At 51.4% G+C, this 22,938-nt stretch overlaps 1 protein-coding gene across 4 annotated transcripts in view; it reads right to left on the bottom strand.

The window, feature by feature from the left end:
* The window catches only part of PHACTR3 (phosphatase and actin regulator 3), a 278,305-nt gene that overhangs the window by 72,005 nt on the left and 183,362 nt on the right, over window positions 1-22,938 (bottom strand). For 3 of the 4 annotated variants that reach the window (XM_033186939.1, XM_033186938.1, XM_033186940.1), the window contains exons 4-7: window positions 19,608-19,790; window positions 8,108-8,317; window positions 2,041-2,215; window positions 954-1,201 (exon numbers count right to left, since the gene is read on the bottom strand). In XM_033186939.1, coding sequence (XP_033042830.1) covers window positions 954-1,201; window positions 2,041-2,215; window positions 8,108-8,317; window positions 19,608-19,790 — 816 coding nt within the window. The remainder of the gene's footprint in view (window positions 1-953; window positions 1,202-2,040; window positions 2,216-8,107; window positions 8,318-19,607; window positions 19,791-22,938) is intronic. The other variant, XM_033186941.1, reaches the window with a different exon arrangement.

The following is a 22,938-nucleotide window of genomic DNA, read 5'->3' as shown; positions in this document are numbered from 1 at the left end:
CAGTACCAGCCAGGGTCAGCACTGACGTCTGCTGCCCTTTCCCGCTCCCCATAGACACCCAGGAAGACATGGCCGGAGTTCTGCCCATGCCCACAACAGTCACCATGAAATGCTTCCAGGAAGAACAGCAATGAATACTTCCTGATTCTTCCCTTGCAGGCCAAACACCACGGCCACCCTGGACCCTCCTGGAAGTGACCAGAGGGCCCTGCACAGCCGGTACCAGCTGGGAGGGAAACCCCCTCAGTGCTTCCTCCTCCTAGCCTGAGCCTCCTTCTCCCTTCATCGCAGGGTGGTCTGCAGGCCTCTATCGTCCCGAGCCCCGGAATCCTCAAGGGTAGGATGGAGCAATTACTCTGACCTTGAGAACGCACCACGAGGACGAATACGGAGCTGGCTTCCCAGGACCCTGTGAGCACCTGCTCCCAAACAAGCATCCGCTGCCTGTCCCATTCACACCACTTCTGAGACGGCCATTTGGGATCAATAGAGCAATCTCTCTTCCCTCCTCTCCCTCCACTTCCATCCCATCTTGCTTTACTTGTTTTTGTTTGTTTGTTTGTTTGCTATAACTTCTAAACACCAAGCATCTGTACACCACCTGTATACTGTTCGCCACACCATCCTCAGGGGTGGCGTTCTCAAAGTCACTTGCTACACTACTTTCATGTTTTTGTTTTTTTTCCCACGTATACATAAAAACTAATACACAACTCTCAAAACAATTTTGTCGGGGTATTTTCTAATTCCTTGCTCCAAGCCTGGCTGTGCAGCCCCATCCCAGCTTGTTTCAGGAGAGGCTCATTTCCAGAGGACACAGCCTCCTCCTGTTTCTCCCCAGGTGCAGCCCCTCGACCTGTTCCTCCCCCAGGCATGAGCTCTGTCCCCGACCCCCTGGTGACACGAGACCTCTGGCCGAGATCCCCACACTTAATGGGCCATCCTTTCCTCACCAGAAATAATGGAGTCGTTCAGCGCCTCCTCATCCTGATACAAAAGCAAGTCATCCTTGAGTTCAGAATTCATGATCAGGTTCTCCTTGTTCTCCTCAGATTCCTTAGCGGCAGTTCGCTTGTTCTCCAAGGCCCCGTCAAAGCTCCAAGCCTCCTCCCTCTCCTTGCCCCGCTCCACGCTGGACGTTCTCGACAGACGGACATCCACCCGCTTCTTTGGAGACCCTTTACTTTCCCTTCCTTGAAAACTAAACCAGAAAGATGGTTCAGGTTACAGGTTGCCCCCTTCACCCAGAAATCCAGCACGACTGACTTCGGAGCTTATAATTAATATCACAGAGGCAGCACCAAAATGCATGCAGCCTCTCGGCTTTTATCCTGGACACACCAGAAGGAGCATGAGGCTTTGAGTTCAAGGCAAATGGCTGTTTACAACATGCTGTTTTGAAAAGCTCAGAACATGCAAGTAATAAAACCTGCCAAAACATAGGGCAATCAATGTTCAGGGAGAGGACTTCACAAAAACTGAGAAGGACATTTTGTTAGTCTAATATTCCTCCAAACCATCCTGTCTCCCGTGACCTATTTTACCTCTAACAATTCACTATTTCTTACACAGATGTAGCCTCTAGTCTTTCACAGTCCATGAGACTCATGTGATCCAAAATAAGAGTCAGCTGCAGGCACAGCCTTACACTCTTGCCCAGTGAAAGCTATGAAGCCTCAGCGTCCTGGGACAAAGTGGAACAGCCACTTCTGGCTAAGTCTTTCTCTCCTGCCAAGCTCCCACGTCACCCTGGGTCCTGAGGGGCTCACGCAGGGGACTTTGTGGCCAGGTTCCCACAGTGCACATTCACTGTGCACCCCTCCCAGAATGTGGGAACCAAGGTCAGCTATGTAATTTGCTGAGCGAGGTGCAAAATGAAAATGTGGGTTCCTTGTTCAGAAGTTATCAGGAATTTCAAGCTGGGGACTGTAGAACAGGAGATCCAGCCAGGGCCCTGGGCACAGCACGAGCTGCACAGCCTGAGGCTGGCCAGGCGGGGATTCTGGCGGCACGGGTCTCCCTCATGGGGCAGGGCCTCACCTGTCCTGGCGGTGCTTCGTGGCCAGCGCTCTGTGCAGCTCCTCAATGACGCGGCTTGGGGGAAGAGGCCGGTGGACCGTGGTGAGATGCGGAGACCCCGTGGGTGTGGAGAGCTGGCCCCGGAGGGGAGGGTCGGCACTCTTCATGCTGGAGGCTTGGAAAAGTGCAGCTTGGCCTGGGGTGTGGGAGGAAGCAGCAAGAACATTAGTCTTCAGGAGCTGGGACCAAGGGTCTTGCCGAGACTGGAGACCGTGAGCGGAGAGGACACTCCCCTGCACCTCCAGGAGGCAACCCCAGCTAATGCCAAGATGCTGGACCAGGATCCCTGCTCCCAAAGCTGGAGGCCAGGGTGCATCTCTATCCAGTTCTGCTCCAACTGTAGGGCACACCCTGCCAGGGGCTGAGCCCTGCAGGCACCAGCACCGGCATCCTCCCTGCAGGGAGTCCGGCTTAGAAAAGCCTCCTTCCTGCTTCTCTGCTATGAATTCAGCTTCCTGAAGCTGCTTCTTGTTCTTGGGAAACCCGGAAGAAACTGTGCAGCCACTCTTCAGCCTGGACAAACACCATGGTCTGCTCTGTCCTCGCCATAGCGTCTGTTGCAGCACCTTGGGGTTGCACTTCCAGCCCTCAGAACAGTAAGGAATACATTTCTGGGCTCCAACCCTCTCCTGTAGCTCTGTCAGGAGCATCACCCCAGAAGGTGAATTGGATCGCTCTCCCATTTTCCTTAGGACATGATTCGAACTCATGGCCCAGTCTCAAGGCCCCTGGGGGTGGCCCCACTCAGCTCCCCTGCTGCATCTCCACCTCACTCTCTTCCCTCCAGCATGTGAAGATCTCTCTCCTGTCTTTGAAGGCACCACACTCCCTCCAATCTGAGTCTTTGCATGGGCTGTTCTTTCTGCCTGAAATGCTTCCCGGCTCCTCTGCTAGAACATCATTTCCTTAGAGAGGCCTTGATCAGATCCCCATCACCTGCCCCTGGGACCTGAGCCTGCCCTGACACCTTTCCTCTTACTTGGAGTGAATCACGTTGCCTGGTCTGTTTCTTGCTCCCAGGCAGGCCTGTGTCCACCTTCCTTCCTACAATTTCCCCAGGCCTGGCACTTAAAACACGTGCAATAAACACTTGTTTACATGAAATGACTTTGAAGATGATTCTAAACAGACTTGCTCAATCAAGTCTAAAACAGTGGGACACCCCCTCCTTGCTTCACCAACGGTCTCCTGCATGTGCTCCAGGACAGCAGGGGTGTCAGGTGCCCAGAAGAGCAGAGAGCCTGGGCTTTGTCTTCTGCAGATTTGGCCTCTGGTCTTGATCTGCCACTTCCCAATGGGCAAGACTCTGGGAAAGTCACTGAAGCTCTCAAAGGCTTAGCCTCCCTGCCTGTAAAATGAGGCCATCAGCTCCTTTTCAGGAGCCCAGCAGCCGGCACAGGCCCAGCAGTTCTTAGGTGTTCAGCACAAACTCTCATTCCAAAAGTATCCTGGCAGGACTGATACAAACACCAGCTCCCCTTAATCCCACCAGGAAAACAAGCAGATCTAAGCTACCCCGTTCCCTAAAAGCCAGAAACAAACTCTGTCAATATCATCCTAGGATGTGGCCAGCATCAATAAAAAGTAGTCCTCAAAACTCAAAAGGAAACTGTAAACCTCGTGAAGGATTTTAGTTATTTCACTTTCTCCACAAGCACCTGCTTGGCCAGACAAGGCCAGGCCACAGGGAAATGGCCCAGGCCCTGCCCTAGACTGGTGGAGCCAGACAGAGGCCAGGCAGACAGAGAGAGAGCAAATAATTACAGAAGAGAGAAGGAGACAGAAGGAGAGGTAGAGAAAGGGGCTGGGAGAGAGGAAGGGGGAGGGGGGCAAGAGGGCACCACGCAGATGGGCTGAGAGTACTGGGCTGGTCTGGGGGAGGTGGTGGCTGGTTTGGGAGAGGGAGGTCAGGCAAGGCTTTTCTGCAGAGGAGACCTTTGAGCTGAGACCTGAGAAATGACAAGGAGCCAGCTATGCAAGAAGTGGCCAGGCAGGGCAGGGGCTGCAGGGAGACCCATCCCAGCTTCTGCACACTGCGCTGTCCTCTCCCAACTGGCCTCAGCCTCCCCAGGCTGCTCTTGCTCAGGAGAGTGCCCCACTCCTGAGCACAGGCAGGTGACACTCAGCATCCCCCAGACCCTCTGTCTCTAACCATCACTGCCTCTACTCCTCACCCCAGCCCCATGAGGAAGGAATCACTAGCCCTGTTGTACAAATAGGGAAACTGAGGCAGCATGGTTTGCCTGCTCTCGCTCAGCTTGGTGGAGCTGGGATCCCACCCGGGTCTCTGCCCCACTGTCAATCCCAGATGTGACAACCAGCACTGACCCCACGGCCCCCATAGAGCTTTGCCTGGCTCGCCCCACCCAGCCTGTGCAGGGGACCCCTTGTCACTCCCATTTCACAGATGAGGAAGCTGAGGTTCAGAAGCCACCTCAGGGGCAGGCCACCAGGAGAAGGCGGGAGCTGAGATAAGCACATTGCACCCAGCTCCACTTACACTTGGCAGAGGCTGTGGGACTCCCATCCCTCAGAGTTGAGTGTCACCAACTGGAGCAGGTGACAGCACGGGTAAAGGAGAGGGGTAAAGGAGAGATCAAAGGGAGAGGGGTAAACACATCTCCAGGGACCAGGCAGGTGAAACCCGGGAATGCAAGGTACCTCCTGCAATTTCTCCATGAGGGGAGGGTGGGGACCACAGCACACGGAGAGAACCCGCCCACCTTAATGGGCCTGTGGTGACTCAGAGGGTGATCAGAGATGAAGACTTTTCAAGAAAGTCCAGGAATTTGGCCTATGAACCAGGAAGCAAGCTCTCATCAGAGACACCAAATCTGCCAGCATCTTGGTCTTGGACTTCCAGGCTCCAGAAGAGTGAGGAATAAGTTTCTGTGGTTTGTAAGTAACTCAGATGAACTAAGACACCTGCGGTCCTGCCTTGGGTGGAGACTCAGTTGGGCCATGGTCCCTCCTGCAGCAAGGGAAGCCCAGGTAAGGGAACTTTCTTCTTTGCTGCCATCTAGTGTTCACATGCTAAAGCACATGAACCTTTTCCCAAAGGAAAAGGAAAAAGAGGAACTGAGAAAATTAAATCAAAGTCACCAAAATGTAGTCTCTGCAATAAGAAGCCAGGCCAGGGCCCATAGCTTGGAACCACCCTCCTCCGCCTCCCAGTCTCAATTCAGTCCCCTTGGAAACGCATAAGTGTCAGAGCATCCCCTGATGTCCTTGCAACGGAGGGCAGTGTGGAAGCCAGAAGTGTCCGCAGACTTGGGACAGAATGCCAGAATTTAGGGCGTGTGGAGCCAGAGTGAAGACCTGTGCCTTCTGAGGCTTGACTTTCCCAAGCTCAGGAGAGGCGGGAAACTCTCTGGGTTACTGAGTTATTGAGGGCCAGGAACAAATTATACATTAGCCAGAATAAAATGAGGTGAATGGTGATTAATTGAATGGACTTTCCATGGTTTTAGGTTTCAATCGAGGAAAAAGGGAGCTATTCCAAAGACCATAACAGAATGCAACATAGCACAGTTCTGCCTCCAACTTTGTACTGTAATTTATATGGCCATATCACACAAAGACTGAATATTTGGATTCATCTACAGAGATGCAGAAAGATGCAGAAAGCAGACACACAGGGTTCAGAACATGCATGCATTCATTCACCATTCATTCATCCATGCAACCGTCATCTGCACTTGCTGAGTGCCTGCTGTATGCCCTGTACTGTGCCTGCACTTGGATTTGATGGTGCACACAAAGGTGTAGCCAGTTCTCAGGGGCTACTGTCTGGGGGGCAGGTGGTTAGAGAGAGGCAAACCATACAACAGACAGGGTATGTATCACTCCTTGGGCAGCCTACAGCAACAGAACAACTCGCACAGTTTTGGAGACCAGAAGCCTGAAATTGAGAGGCTGGCAGGGTTGGTCCTTCTGACGCTGTGAGGGAGATGCCATCCCAGGCCTCTCTCCCTGGAAAATGCTTGGTGTTCTATGGATGCATCACTCCCATCCCTGTGTGTCCTGTTCTGCCTCTCACATGGACGCTGTCATTAGATTCGGGGCCTACCCTAATCCAGCATGAGCTCAGCTTGATCTTTAACTTACTGACAGTTGAGAGATGCTTATTCCAAACAAGGCCATGTTCTGAGGTTCCAGGTGGATGGGAATTTCGGGAGGACACCATTCAACCCACTAAACAAGGTGGGGCAATGCGGTAAATGCTGGAAGATGGGGCACATGGTGCTATGAGGTCAGGGGTCAGGGCTGGCTCCCCTGAGGGAGAGACAGCTTGAGCTGTGGTCCCAAGCATGCAAAGGTATTGACCAGGCAAAGCAGGGAGGGAGAATGTTCTGGTAGGGAGAACAGCCAGGGCCAAGTCTCAGGATGGTGGGGTGGAGGGGATGCCCCCTCACTCATCCCTCCACCCACCCAGCAGCACATCTTCCCACCTACCAACCCTACGTCGGGGAACCACAGGGCACACAGCCCCACATCTATCCCATCCAGAGCATCTGCAGTACCAGCTAAAGAGGCCCCTGTGGGATGTATCTCACCTCCTCTGGTTCTGCGGTGTCTGGTTGAGAATCATCAGTTAGATTGGAATACCTAACTCGTGTTAGGCGTACAAGGAAAATGTCCCACTGAAAGCATTTTCCACCCAAGAGTCACCTCCAGGTTGAGCGTTCACCCCATAAGGGGCAGTAAGGTCCTCAGAAAAGAGCCAGGGGCTGGGACCCAGCCCTCCCAAGCTCATGCCCAGGCTCTCCCTGTCCCAGCAGCTGACACCTCTTCCAAAAGGTGACCGTTCCCTCTTCCATGAAAGCTGGGAAGAAGCACAGTGAGGATTAGGTGAGATCGCAGAGGGGAGGGCACCAGCCCCTGGCCACACGTGTGGTAGCAACAAGCTTTGGGCCCAAAACTGGGTTCAAAAGTTTCAATCATTTCCAGGACCTGGGACAAGTTCCTGGAGTTTCCTGAGCCTGTTTTGTCAGCTACAAATGGGGCACCTGGTGCCTACCCAACAAATGGCAATTACTGATGGTGGTTAATCAGAGGTTAGGTGATTGTAACAAAATTGTCCAACTCTGCTATGTGTCATGTGTGACACTCACAGCCTTCAAAGACAGCATGCAAGGTTTTACTCTGAAAAGTCATCATCTCTTGATAAACAGCCTCCTTTTTCCCTGAGACCATCAATGTGTCCTGTTTGCAGCAGTAAATTCCAGACAAAAAATACCTAAGTTTGCAAAGTAATTATCTCTACTTGCTAGGATTATTCTGCCAGTGTGACAAAAGCTACATAAGTGTATGACTGTGGGGGCCTCTGGCCAGCTGTGCACCCCTATCTGACCACCAATGTCTGCTGTTTACTCCTGCTCTGCCTTGCTGGACAGAACTTATTGGAAAGTGAAAGAGCAAAACAGAGACCAGCAGAGACAGGGAAGGAGGAAGGGAGAGAGACTGACTGAAAGAGACTGAGATTCAGAGAGAAGCACAAAGAGAAAAACAGACACATGAACATCCAGAAAGAACAGAACAGAATGGAAAGGAAAGGAAAAGAAAAAAGAAAAAGAAAAGCCAAGCCAAGCTAAAGCCAAGTCCCGTCCTGGGAACTGGCTGCATCTCTTGCATTCAGGTCCCAGAAGATGCCCCCTTTGACTCCTGCAAACACACTCCCCTGTTTGCTTGAGGGAGACTAGGCAGTCTGCTCCTGACAAACCACAGTTTCCTTGGTAAGATCTACTCCTCTGGGCCTGCACTGAACCCCAGTCACAGAAGCTAATGATGAGAACCAGTCCATAGTGGGTGCCCAATCAAGACTGGCTGAAGGTATGGATGGATGAATGGGTGGATGGATGGATGGGTGGACAGATGGATGGATGAGTGAATGGGTGAATAAATAGACAGATGATGGAAGTGTGGATGAATGTATGATGGATGGATGGATAGATGGATGGATGGATGGATCCATGGATGCATGGGGCAGAGAAAGGAAAGAGGATGGACAGGATGCATGTGGACCCACCTGTGACATTTTTTGTGGTTTTGGAGCTTGCCTTGGGTGGCGGAGTGGGCAGCAGTGGGGGGCTGGGGAGCTGGCCCACAGATCTCTCCAGAGGTCTGGGAGGACTGTCCAGGGAGTCAGACCCAGCTAAGGCTTGGGAGAGCTCATCGGTGGTGGGCAGGAGGCTGCCAGGGTCTGCTTCTTCACCACTGGATGCAGATGGCATCTTGGCTGGTTCAAAGGCAAAGCAGAGAGTTCAAAAACATGTTTCCTCTGACAGCAATGGAAGTAAGAGAGCAAAGCAAGAGGGTTTGGTGGGATGGGATCGTGAAGAGCATACAGAGCAGTCACCTCACACAGGCACTTGACTTCCTGCAAGTTCAACTCTCAACAGAACCATCAGAAGCAGAGAGAGGAGGATGCAGAGAGGGAAGTCATTTCAATAGCATGAGGGATTCCATTCTTTGTTCCACGAGAGGTGCATGCCATAGCTCCCACCTCACCTAGGAGCAGTGTTCACCATGCCAGATTTTGGAGTCAGACACACCCAGGCTCAAGTGGTCTCTGAACTTACTCTTGGACCTTAAGTTACTAAATCTCTCCAAAACTCCATTTACTCAGGCATGGCATTGTGTTACCAACAGGCCCTCACAGGATTGTTTCTCAGTTTAAGCAAGAAATGGCCATGACACAGTGTAACCCTCCAGTCCAGCAGCTCTCATTCTTATTTGTCTGTTTGTAGCAGCGCTAACGTCTGGTATGCCAGCCTAGGGTGGGAGTGATGACAGGAAGGATCGACTTGGAGGAAGGGTTCGGCCACCCCAGAACCCTCATCCCTCCCTTCCTAGCTGCTCATTCAGGCTCCATCCACCTCCTTCACCACCACCCTCAGCCTGCCCATCCCCAGCTTTCCCTCAACCCATCAACCCTTCCCTTTCTTATTTCTCTTTTTACCTGGCTTGGGTTCCACCATCCATTATTTCAACAACAATCTGACCAACAGTCCCTAAGTTATTTGCCTGGATTCCTTTCAACTCTCTGGAAAAGTTTCATCTGGGGATGAAGCTGCCACTTGTCTGCTCCTGCCCTCGCCTAGCATTGCAGGAGGAAGAGCCCACGGAGTCCACTTCAGGAAGAACTGTTGCTCTGCAGGACCCGTGGCCAGGAGCTTCCTCCTGCAGGTGCTCTGCATGACTGCTTAAGCCCTTTCTGTCCCTTCCCCACCTCCAGCTTCCCACCTTTGCTGCTCCTACCACACAGCTTCACCTGCAGCTTTACAGGTAAAACTGAGGTCTTCGGACCGGGGATCTTCTTGGATTTCTGACTCAAATGCAAACTGCTGTCCCCAGTATCTCTGTTCTTCCTTACCTCTGATCCAAGAGAGGTGGTCTCCCTGGGACCAGCACTCCCTCACTTCCTGCCCTCTCAGCACACTCTTGAGTGCTAAGGCCCGTGGAAGGCACCCGGCACACATCATCTTATTCAGTTTTTACAACTACCCAATGAAGACAACACAAACACTCTCCCCATTGTATGTCTGAGGGAAAAGCCTGGTGGAGCTGGAGCTTGTCCTTGGGTCACTGTGTTAGCTCCTGTGGGGTTCATTCATCTATCAGCTGCTGTTTCTGGAGGTACCCAGGAGCTGTTGGTGCTGTCCGTGGTGCTGAAAACACAGTGGTGGGGGAGGGAGTGTTAAAACAGGCCTAATTCCTGCCCGCAGAGAGCCTCCAGCTAAACACCAGATGGAAATATTGCATACCCCTTGTATCCCATTAGCTATCATTAGTTTCTGTTCCTTTATTGCCCATGTTGGACGTTTTAAACTCTAATTCCCAGCCCTTTCTTGCGTTAAGTTCATGACAATGGAGTCCTTATCTCAGAAGGGCCAGCCCTCCTAATGCCTGGAGAACAAAATTTCTGAAAGCAGAGATGGAGTATGTGTTGTTCTCCCCCAACAACACATACTCCAACTGCAGAGGGCAGACTCAGCTCTGTGTTATGAAGTTAGCCTGAACTGAGAACAACCATAATTACAGTTGGCTCTATACTCTTGTTCTGCATGGATACCCACAGGAAAGTGCTGTTTTCATTTTATTTTTCTTATTACTATTAAACTGTCCTCAAAAGTGTTACTTGTTCAAAGGGATTTAAGACTCCTATGCTCTGACTTGTAACCTATAATGTCTAAGAGTCTACAACTCTGATTAGTTGTTTCACTTAGTAAGTTTTGCCCTGATAATAACATCAAAGTAAATATTTTGTGCTTTCTAGGTAAAAATAGTTGTGAGGTTTCATTGTTAAGTCACAGGTAAGCATAGAAATGCCCATTTTCTCTATGTAGGCTCCAGTTATAACTTGGTGGAGTTTTCTGTCTTGTGTAAATCAGCACAGGCAAGTGGACACCCTCATTCTTGGGACACCACACTTCAGAGCCCATTTCCTCGGCAGCCAAGCTCATGGCCAAGACCACCAGGCATGGGATGAGCTCTCAGTAGCCAGCCCAGGCCTAGTTTTCTCCCAGGAAGTTTCCTCCTGGGGGTCCAACCTCTTTTCAGATATTCACACATCTATTATTCTGAAGCCCTTTAATGTGGTCCTTGCATCCACACCCTGCTTTGATTGTTTGGGTTTACAGGACTTCTTGTTCCAGATTGCTTCTTTGTGAATGGGTCATGCTCTCAGGGGACTGGTCACCCAGGACATTTCCAAAGTCCTGCTTTTGGGAGACAGAGATGTCATGGAAATGGCTCACCTCGCCTCAATTACACCAGAATCCAGCATCCCCCTCCTTCCTCCATGTGTTTGACCTATTTACAGATGAGTGACCTTGGTCTCCACCTTGCTTAGCGAGTCTCAGTCTCCTCATCTGTACAAATATCTATAAAATACCCAACCCTGCCCACTACAAGGATGGAAAGGCCAACATGAGACCACGGCAGGGAAGGTTTGTCTAGAGCTACTCAGCACTCCTCTGACTCATCTCCTCCAGGACAATGTGGCCAGCATCTGAACTGGGCTCCAAGGGTGTGCTAAGAGGTACCACCAAAGGAAGCATTACCAGGGAGGCAGAGCAGCCTGGGGTCAGTGTCCCCACTCCTGGGTCAGCCCCAGCCAATCATCTGGATCTATCTTCTATGTCTGATCTCCATGTAAAACTTTACTAGATAAGCACTGACTTGGGTCAGTTCCATATCCCTCTGAGCTATTGACATGTTGTCCCCCTTGGCCTGCATCACTGACTTATCCTTCTTTTTAAGATCCCAACAAAATCTAAAATATTCTACCCAAAATCAAACCAATCTTGACCTCGTCTACACTCCCAGCTAAGTTACAATTATCTGTTCCTTTGCAAAATAAACTTATGAAAGATGACTTTTAACACTGCATCTCCACCCAGCAAGCCCTGGCCCCCTCACTGAGCCAGGGCCACACCACTCAGCCATCCACCATCTTTAACACTTTCCCCTCTGGCTTCCTGACACACACTCTCCTGGATCTACCCTGGAGCCCTGGCCACCTCTGCTCAGCCTCTCTGGCAGGTCCCACCTCCTGCATATGAATGTCCACCTGGGCTGCCCCAAGATGCAGGCCTAGGTCCTCTTCCCTGTCTACCCCTCATCCACTCCTCTGGCTTCAGAACTGATTCCATTTCTCTGTCAACCCTGGACCGTTTCTCTGAGCTCCAGACTTCCATGTTACCAGTTGGCCACATTGGCATCTCCATCTGGAGGCCAATCACATCCAAACTTGAATCTTGGTCCCCACAACAAATTCTCCTGAGCCTTCCCTTCCCTCTCACTCATTCAACCATCAACCCATCTTGCAAATGTTATTGAACAACCATGGGTTCCAGGCACTATTCTAGAAGCTGTGGACATGGCACCAATCCAGCCAGATCCCTACTGCATTAGTCTCTTCTTACGCTGCTAAAAATAACTGCCTGAGACTGGATAACATACAAAGAAAAGAGGTTTAATTGACTCACAGTTCAGCATGCCTGGGAAGGCCTCAGGAAACTTACACACACAGCAGAAGGCAAAGGGGAAGCAAGAACTTTCTTCTCAATACGACAGGAAGAAGATGTACCAAGTTAAGGGGGATGAGTCCCTTATAAAACCATCAGATCTTGTGAGAACTCACTCAGTATCATGAGAACACATGGGGAAAACTGCCCCCTGTGATTCAATTGCCTCCACCTGGCCTCTCCCATTGACGTGGAGATTATGGGGATTGTGCGAATTATAATTCAAGACGAGATTTTGGGTGGGGACACAGCCACACCACATCATCCACTTTCACCAGGTTCAGTGCTCCATGCCCCACCAGCTGTCCAGCCAGACCAGATGCCCCACGCCACCCTTTTCTTGTCCTCTCCACCCAGTAACCACCCCTTATATCTAATTCACAGACAAGTCTCATGAACTCTACTTCCAAATAATTTCTCAGAAATATCCACTTGTCTCCCAGTGTGAGCTATCAGAACTTCTGCCTGGGCCTCCTCTCCAGCCTCTCAAGCTCCTGACAATGCGTCCCACCCCAGTGGAAACCCATTCCCCAAATCAGGGTTTGTCAGGCATTTCCTGCAGAGGGTCAGGTAGAAAGTATTTCCAGCTTGGGCCATGTGGTCTTTGTTGCTCTTACAGTCTGTTAGTATGGAGAACTCTGGAAGGCTGGCCAATCCAAACTACATCTCTCCTTGTTTCACACCAAAATAGATGTGAAGCCACCCTGACCCTCAGTACTACCCAGCAGCACTTTCTGAGATGATGGACACATTTATTCCTTGTCCGTATGGTGGCCACTAGACCCTCATGACCACTGAACACTGGACAAGTGGCTGGAGTGACAAACAAGCTTAAATTTTAATTATTTCAAACAGCCACATGGCTAGTGACTACTGCACTGGACAGGGAGCTCTGGATTTCCCAGGACTGAGTCAATGGTCACAGTGCCACTACCTTAAGCCACAGAGTAAAGGGTAAGCCTCTGAGGTCCCCTCATTCCACCTGCCCAAGGTGGGACTCTGGGTTCCCTACCCTTCACCCTGACGGCCATGAGACTTGCCACACCAGCTAGGCTCACCAAAACCCATCTCCAGAGTCTCCCCCAACACATCCGTCCTCACCACACCCTGAACCTTCACATCCTTGGCCTGCCTGATGGCTTTAAGGACAGGAGATGGTTTTTAGCATCTCCTCTCTCCCTCCCTCCTCCCCATCTTCCCTCTCCTCTGACACCACCTTCTGCATCTCATGTGAGTGTGCAGCCACTGTTGTATCTTGGAATCTTGTCAAAACTGAAATTTCACATCTCAAGTGCTGAATCAATTTTTGAAAAAGTGGAAGAAGACACTGGCTCTGCATGTTCTCGGCATTTGGGGGACCCATCCCTTGGGGCTGGACAAGCAGAAGCTTCTTCTAACCAAATGAAGTATCAGCCAGACGCTCCCACACTGTACAAACCCCAATGCAGGGTTCAGGGCTAGGAATGGAAATACCTGAAGCTCAACCACAGCGCCACAAGTTCACGGCTTACTGGTAACTCTTTGCTAAGCATGTTCCACTGACACCCTTCTGTGTAATCCTCATTTATTTTCCAGAGCAGGGGCTGATAAACCTTTTCTGTTCAGATGCAGACAATAAACATTTGACTTTCCAGGCTAAGAGGCAAAATCAAGAATATTATGTAGGAACTTAACAGGAGGAAAAACTCTGCCCTGCCACTTGCCTCGAGAGGGCTACCGGGGCAGGGGGCACACTTTGCAGCCATTTACCACCCACTGAAGACATTCTGGAGTTCAAGGGTGGCCAGCCCAAGGATGGACGTGGAGAGCCATGGTCACTTGTACTCCACCCCCGTACACCCAGCACATCCTTGGTCTCAGCTTGGGCAGCTGGCTGTGGGCCAGGTGGCTCACCAACTCCCAGATGAGGTTCCTCCACTCAGTGCCCAGTAGTTGACCAGAGCCCACGCCCCAGGAGTAGCTGGTATCAGCATAGGCCCCAGGCAGTGGTGAAGGGCAGCCACCAGTTGGGGAGACAAGTGCAGGGCTCAGGGAGGGAGGCACCTCACCATGGTCTCCTGGCTCCCGGGACCAGCCCACTAAAGCAGTGCTCCACGGCCATGCAGACACAGACACGGGCAGTATCTGACCTGCAGTCTGCAATTTACAGTCTCTGTTCTAGACTCACATTCCAGAACATTCCAGAAGCAGAACAAATGTTTATCTGCTGTTTGGCTCTAGAGTTTAGGCTGTAGAGTGTTATGGTGAAGATCAAACCCAGTCCTGCCACTGGGTTTGATCTATTTTTATGCTCTATGGCCTGGGAAAGTGACTTAACCTCTCTGGGCTCTGTTTTCTCACCCAAAATATGGGGCTGTTATAAGATAATAGAGTGCACACAGAACATGATCCCTGAGTGTCACTCTCCTTTTTCATTAGTGCACTCGTGGGAAGGCCAGAACTCAGCCCCTGTCCCACAACAGAAACGCTGAACAGGACCCTGTTCCCATTTGTGTCAAAACACCAGATCCTTCTGGGCTTTGTAGGGAATGCTCTGTTGCTGGTGTGGCATTCATTATTAGGCCATTTTCATGCTGCTGATAAAGACATACCTGAGACTGAGTAATTTATAAAGAAAAAGAAGTTTAAAGGACTCACAGTTCCATGTAGCTGGGGAGACCTCACAATCACGGCAGAAGGCGAAAGACACATCTTACATGGTGGCGGACAAGAGAGAATGAACGAAACAAAAGGGGTTTCCCTTATAAAACCATCAGATCTCATGAGGCTTATTCACTACCATGAGAACAGTACTGGGGAAACTGCCCCCATGATTCAATGATCTCCCACCAGGTCCCTCCCACAACAGGTGAGAATTATGGGAGCTACAATTCAAAATAAGATTTGGGTGGGGACATAGACAAATCATATCAAGCACCATCCAAACAAAACCAGGAAAAGCAAAATCACCCCAAACACAAAAGCTGAAAGTCAACCCAAGTCGCCAAACCAAAGGCTCAAGGAAAATAATGGTGAAAATCATTGACAGTGTCCTCCTCCTGAGATTTGCAATATTCAGATGTACCCCCTGCCACCCACACCCATCATGGTTGGGGCATGGGGAAGCAGCAACTCCAGTCCTGGATGTTGCCACCTGGATGCCAGGAGTGACCTAGGACAGCCCCTTGTGCTTTTTGATGACCCCTCTCGCCCACCCCCAGCAAAGTTCATGGGAGGTTTACTTTTGAAGAGAAAGCACCTGACCTTTCAGGACAGCAGTGAGCACCACTGAAGAGATCCCAGGGGCTCCTGTAGGTGTAGACCATCACCCACGGGACACCGCGTTCTGGGCCCCCATGAGGTCTCCCTGAACTTGTCCAAGGTCAAGGAGAGAAGCAGGGCCCAGACTCCAGCACTCACATGACGCATTTGACACTCAAGGATATGGCTTTGTCGGCCATTAGATGACATCTGTCTGTCATAGAATTATCCACAACACAGAGCGACTGAGCCCAGACGTGGCCAGCTCCCTCGGGTGCTGAGGTGCAGAATGTGGGAAGAGAACAGACAGCATCAGACACAAAGCATCAAACAGCGGGTCCTCTTGGGCTCTGCAGTAGAAACTGGAGAACTAAGGACCATGTTGCCTCACGGTGGCCTCAGGCTTTAACTCCTTCTATCACAAAACACTGAGGCCCAAAACAGAAAATTAAAAGTCAGTAACACAGGGGCTGGCTCCGAAGACCAGGCTGTTAACCTTCATGGAAGGGATTGCAAACTCCAACATCCAAAGTGCCAGGCGCATCTACAGGGACAGACTCTGTTCAGCTCCAGTGACCCTGGCTGTGTGACAGCAGGGATCTGGGGGGCCTGAACTTTGACAACTGAAAAGAAACTGCACATCTGGATTTCTGTGAACACTCCTGATTTTTAAACATTGGCTTGCAAATTTTTTAACCAGTACATTTAATGTCCCTGTGTTAAGCTACACCCTGTTTATAGGGGTGTTGCTCATGGCCAAGCTTCTGAACATTGACCTGGTGTTGTGGAGGTGAACAATGTCCCTAGTGCAGGATCCCAGGTCTGTAGGGCTGGATGAGGCCTCGGGGTTGTCCCAGCCATAGCAAACTGCAGGTGACCCCACATCCCAAAACACACGTGCTACTAGAGAGATGGCCTCTCTGGGAGCATCTGTAGGCAGCTAAATACTGTGTGTTAGTACGTCCCTTTCCAAGGGTTGTTTTTGACAATGAAGATGACAGATGACAATGATGGTGACAGATGACAATGATGGTGACAGATGACAATTATGACAGATGACAATGATGACATATGACAATGACGACAGATGATGGTGACAGATGATGATGACAGATGACAATGATGGTGACAGATAATGATGATGACAATGATGATGGTGACAGTAACAGTGATGCTACAGTAGCAGCAGTAAACACTTTCCAAGTGCTCAGTGTGGGTTAAGACGGAGATAAGCCTTTCCTGGGGATCACTTAATTTAATTTTAGCGACCCTGGGAGGTCAGTGTGACTACTATCCTCATTTCACAGCTGATCAAACAGGATCAGAGAGGTTAAGTCACTTGCCCATGGCCCCACAGCTCAGTCAGGAGTTCAGGCCTGTGTCTCACCTGATGTCAAAGATGTCCTCTGTTTCCAGTTATTTGGACCAGTTGTTTGACCTGTGTGCCAGCATCTCATCATGGGCATGAGATCTCTGGGGGCTGCTTCCAGGGCTAAGTAAGCTAATGAATGTGGAGTCATTAGCAGAGCACTCTCCCCCACCCTGCCTACAGGCAGCCACCTGTGTCAGCTCGTTATCCCCAGTATGATGACAAATGTCACTAACTGCTAATAAGCCAGCTGCATCCCTAAGGAATGGAATGGTCTTTCTTAAACCAGATTTGTGGCTCCTGCTTTAGACATTTTGGACATTCCTCTGTGCTTTCTATACTTCTGTTTGCTATATTTTACTTTAAGTGAATTCACATTTTTATCTCTGTTTATAAGGAAAAGCAAATCTCTATAATTGCCCACAATGAGAAGTCAGTACTTCTTGCCCTAAAGTACTTTCATTATTAATGTTTAAACATTTTCATTATTAATTAAATGTTAATAATGTTTTCTCATTGTCTGTCCACATGCCATTCACAAGAAGTCATCTCACAAACCCCAGGGGCACAAGACCCACACTGGGGAAGCTGGGAATGAGACAAGTCCCCAGGGAACCACGCACATCTCCAGTCTCCCTGCCCCCAGGTCTTGCCAGGTCACCAGCAGAGCGCTTCCTACAAGGCAAATCCCATTGTCTCTCCATCCCTGGGGGTTCCAGCTGCCCTCAGGGAAAACCTGCCAGGCCAACTCTCTCCAATCTGTGGGCTGTTTTTTATTTTAAATTTTTTTGAAACAGGGTCTGGTTCTGTCACCCAGACTGGAGTAAGTGGTGTGATCAAGGCTCACTACAGCCTTGACCTCCCGGTCAACCAAAAACAAAAAACAAAACTGTTTTGTAGAGATGGGGTCATGCAATGCTGTCCAGGCTGACTTTGAACTCCTAGGTTCAAGTGATTCTCCTGTCTTGGCTTCCCAAAGTGCTGGAATGATAGGTGTGACCCACCTCACCAAGCCCTGGGCTGTTTTTAATCATTACAGTTCCACTGACAAGAGCCGCACCCTTTCACCATCGACGCTGCTTTTGTGCTATGAGGGTAGAGGCAAGTGACTGCGTCAGACACCTCCAGCCTGCAGCACTGATGCTCTTTCCTCTCTGGCCCTTTTCAGAAAAGGTGTGTGTTCCTGTCCCCTGTCTTTGCATGTTATTCCCCTTTCTGGGATACTCTGCACCTCACTCTCTGCCTGGCTGATTCCCACTCCTCCCTCAGGCCTCATTCAGGAGAGGGTCCTTGATACAAATGTGCAATCTCAACCAGACCCACTCTGCTCTCAGGAACCCATCCTCACACCCAGCATCTGGAGAGCGAGCGAGACCCTGTGTCTGAGGTCAGAAGAGGGCGCTGAGGGGAGCAGGCACAGGCCCTGAGCTGAGCTACAGAAACCACTGCCAAGGAGAAGTGTGAGCCCCAGCGGGGGCTGGGAGCGGCAGCCCTGCCTCCCTTGGGGAGGCTCATGGGCCATACACAAGGGCTGGGCTCCGGGGACCACACCATGGCAGGAAAGCCAGGCTCTGCTCAGCCGTAAGAACCATGCCAGCCCCAAAGTCAGATACCTGGGGCACACAGAGACCTGTGTGTGTGGAGGGGGCCTCTGCGTGAGAGCTGGGACCCTCCAGGGGTCACAACTCTCAGACCCCAAATTCCAAGCCAGGTGAAACTGGAGAGACACAGCCACCCCCGAGGAGGGCTGAGCATGCCTCTGGGCAGGTGCCTGCTAGCGCTACAGCGGTGCTGTGGACGGGTGGCCTGCGAGGCTGTGGGTGTCACCCTTCTGTGGCAGAAGGAAGTCCCAGGCACAGTGCACCCGCTCTGAAGCAGAAGCCTACCAGGCTGTCCTGGGGCCTGGATTTCCAACTTCCTACGCTCACGGAGAGATGCGTTCACCTTCCCATCCCCAAACTGTGTGAGACTTGTTTATAGCCTGAAATTTTATGAGACAACAGGATTCCAAGTCAACAGTGAAGCTCCAAAAGAATCGCTCTGCCAGGTGGGAGAGGAGGAGGAGCTGGTGAAGCGCCTGCAGGTTTCTGTGGCCAGTTCCTGCTTTCCTCCCTTCTGTCCTTCCTTCCTTCTCCCCATCCTTGGGAGGTGCCCTGGTCTATTCAATTAAAATAAAAACCACCACCACTACCCAAAGCCCCTACTGCCTTTGATAATAGTCGCTTTACACAGCAGACACTGTGCTAAGTTCCTCCCACCCGCCAAACAACCCTGATGTAGGTCCATTACTTTTCCCATTTAACAGAGGGAAACTGAGGCTTGGAGCAAGGCACCAAGCCCACCTCCCCTCAAGAAGCAGCGGAAGAGTCCTGCATAGGCCGCAGCATGCTGAGCCTGCATCAGCACCGACCAGCTCCCAGGCATGTACACATGCAGGGACTTAAGCATCTTTTAGGCCAAGAGGACCCCTGTGGCAGGATTTCGGCCACAGGAAAGTCCCTCAACCCTACGTCCTACCCCTTTTCGGGTCACTAAAATCCCCCCACTGGGCACTTGCCCCTCCAGAGAGCACTTTCCTGCCTAGAAGCTCCCAGAGAAACCCAAAGACGCCCTGGGAGGGGGGGAAGATGTGCCAGGCAGATGAACATCGTTAAGTACCTTCACTTATTGGCTGTGCCAGACTTGGAAAGAGACAGTAGAGAAAAGTGCCCCAGCAAACCGTCCAACCCAGCCAGGCAGCACAGCATGGCAGCGCATCGAGCACGGGCCTGGCTCTCTTGAGAACAATGTTTTACGAGGGCCGTTGCCTAAGCTATAGCCAGGGACACCCGTAGGGACATATGGCCATTCTAGGAGAAGCTCAACTTAGCGCGGTCTCCAGTCAGTACCTGCATCGTCCAAGTGGGCGGCTGAGGACAGTGGCTTGTCCAGGGAGACCTGGTCCTTCCCAGTGGCCAAGGGGCTTCCAGGCTGGGCATCTTCTGAAGTCAGTATCTCCGACTTGGGAGTAGGTGGTACACTCTGCACAGATCGGGGTCCTCCATCGGGGTTGCACGTTTTGCTTTCAGCATCTACAAGGAAATGCAGCTGTCAGCCAGGCCTGCACCTCTCTCCCTTCATCCCTTCCACCATCCCAAGAGCCTTCCTGAGGAGTATCCATTTTACGCTCTGGGTGGTCCCCCACCTCTCTCCCCCCACCACACACCAGGGGACAACAAACGGTGATTGCTGTAACCTCTGAGATGCAGGGGTGGTTGTGGCTGCAGAAAACCAACTCACCTCTGCACCCACCACTCGACCCTCAGCCAGGCATTAAACAGGTGTTTACTGATCACCCACTACGTGTCTGGCACTGTGATAGACCCTGGCAAGGTGGAGGTTAATAAGATACAGTCCTTGCCCCCAGGGCGCTCACACTCTAAGGAAGCCACGCAGATGACCGCACATGGTACCATGAGCCCAGAACGGGGGCACACCCATGGATGGAGGGGACACAGAGCCGGGGGTCCCTAGGTCTGACAGGCAGCCCTCCCAGAAGAGGAGGCACTGGCAGGGCATAAGGAAGGATCTGGTGCTTCGCCTCTCTTGAAGCTTAGCTGCTGCAGCCTCTGAGGGTCCGGCCCTTCACTTATCATCCCTGGGGTTGCACCTTAATGGTGAGGGGCTCAGCACTCGGAGAGCAAAAGAAATGGCCCAGTTACCCAACTGTAGGATGGCAGGGCCCTCGGCCAGCAAGTCACAGTCACGTCACTGAGATGCACGTTACAGCTCCACGCACAAAGCCTCCACATGGCCCTGCAGGACTCCTCTCAATCCCTACAGCAGTTCCTGGAGGCCTGGTGCAGAGGGCAGTGTGACCTGCACATGTTGCCACAGCCACGAGGTGGCCGTTTGGGGATGCCAGCCTGCCCTGACCTCCTTCCACATGCCTCCCATCCTGGCAGTGGAAGGAAGAGGCAACATTTACTTCAGGGTCGGGGTCCATAGGACCTGGTCAGTTCTGATTCCCACCTGCCATCCCTGTGTCCTTCAACAGTGTCCCTTTCACTCCTAAGTGTCCTGTTTGGACAACAGTATACAGTCACCCTATCATGCGTCCCACCACCTGCAAATGGCATTTTGGGCCCAAATAGCAAATTCCTCTGGATCTCAATTTCCTTACCTATAAAACGGGGATAATATTTCTGCTTGCTTCATGGCAACATTACAAGAATTAATGGAGCTCAGGTATGGAATGTGTCTGGCATAAGGTGTGCACTTTACATATGCTTTCTGTCATGTTGGTGGTGATGGTTTCTGACAACGAGAAGAGGAGGGTGACAAGAGTGATCTGGCCCTTGGTCTGCACCTGTGGGCCCATCTGCTAACAGCAGGCTTAGGACAGAACCGTTTCTCCCTCCACAGAGTCCTCACCACACCCAGGACTCACGCCAGACCCATTTCCTGCCTGGGGCCCTGGAAGAGATTTGAGCTGTCATCACTGCCAATCAGATTCCTCTGCTGCGCATGTCTCCTCAGGAGAGAATGAAAAGGTCAGCCATGCCATAAGTCTGGAGATTTGGGGCCGGACGATCTCATCCATGCAGACGCATCAGTTGCCCAGAGGTCCAGGCGAGGCTGGCAGGCTCTTCCCATAAGGCGCAGATGGCAAACGTGCCAGGCTCTGTGGGCCACGTGCCGTATGCCCCATGCTACAACTCTTCCTTGATTTTTTGTTTAATTTTTATGAAAGTCTTTCCTATTTAAAAAGCATTCTTAGCTCAAAGGCCACATAAAAACAGGTCCTGAGCCAGATTTGACCCTTAGCTATAACAGCCCGCCAACCCAGATACAAGCAAAGAGAGCTCACCAAGTAGACAAAATCAGAGATCACAAAGCTCAAAACTGAATCAGCCCCTTCTCGTGACTGGTTTCCTCGTACTTGACATGCAACTGCGACAGCACAGCTTACCCGGCCCCTGGCCACACACAGGGAATGTGAGAGCTGGCGTGAAGGAGCACAGGGCTCCGCCAGCTTGAGCTTCACACCTACCCTGTGTGACAGGCAAGGCTGCCACCCACCGCTGGCAGTTCTGGACACCAAACCTTAGAATGCACAGGTCTTTTGCTGCCACGCCTGTCACTGCTGTTAATAATGATGCCTCCATCATCATCAGCAGCATCAAACTCATCACAACCACCACCATAAAAGGGTCAGAACATTGAACCTGGAAGGCCCAGAGGTCTCCAGACTCAAAAAAGCACCACACCCCTCCACAGTCTGAACCTTCCCCTGCTTTTGCAGCTTAGCAGCCCTTGCAGGACTTCTCTGGGCTGCGGTCAGAGCTCCAGCTCATAATCATGTTCAATGAAAAGTTTCAGTTCCCAAAATAGCCCTGGTGGCAGGGCTGTTGCTAAGAAATGCGGGTTGGGGAGGGGTGGAGGGAGTGGTGGGAGCCCAGGCCCTGCTCCTCTCCCTGGAAGGTCAGCTTCCCCCTGGCCACTCTCCTTCGAGGGCTGCAGAAGGGAGCACAGAACAGTGCGCCTGAGCAGCCACAGTGAGAGGGAACGTGCTGCAGACATGCACACGCACTCAGATGCGCATGCAGGCACACACGTGTACAGTCATGGCACATGTATGTGCACGGTGCAAGCACACGTGGGTGCACATGTGTGCACGTGCATGTGTGTGCACACATGCAGACATGTGTCCCCCGCATTCCTACCACATGGAAACCAGACAGACTTGATTTGTCACTGTCCAATTCCCTGAGGAAAGAATGCCTAGTCAATCTCAGGTCACTGAACACAGCACAGAGTAACAAACTCTCTTCTTTTATACCCAATGACAGGGTAGGAAATTCCTTAAATTATTTAAGAAAATGCCAAGTCAACGCATACAGGCAGATGGAGGAAAGCCATTCAGAACATAAACAGTATCTGGCACAGAGAAACGTGGGCTGGGCGAGGGGCTGGGGAAGGGACCCCTTGTGCTAGAGATTTGGTCTGGCCTCGCTTGGTCACGGATATCTCAGAGGAGGGCGGAAGGAGCACTGAAGACAGCAGAGGGGTCCCCTCTCCCCTCCCCGGGACACAACTGGCCCCACTGCACACATCTAGTAACGTAATAATGCCACCAGCAGGGTCCTTCCTAGGTCCAAGCTGATGACTAGTCACAGAACAGGAGGGGATGGGGTCGGAGTGGTCCATAAAACGGACCATCGATCACAAAATAACACC

The sequence above is a fragment of the Trachypithecus francoisi genome, unplaced genomic scaffold (genome assembly GCF_009764315.1).
Source record: "Trachypithecus francoisi isolate TF-2019V2 unplaced genomic scaffold, Tfra_2.0 Lachesis_group21, whole genome shotgun sequence".
Taxonomy (NCBI): Eukaryota; Metazoa; Chordata; class Mammalia; order Primates; family Cercopithecidae; genus Trachypithecus; species Trachypithecus francoisi.
This window is presented reverse-complemented; position numbering and strand designations above follow the sequence as displayed.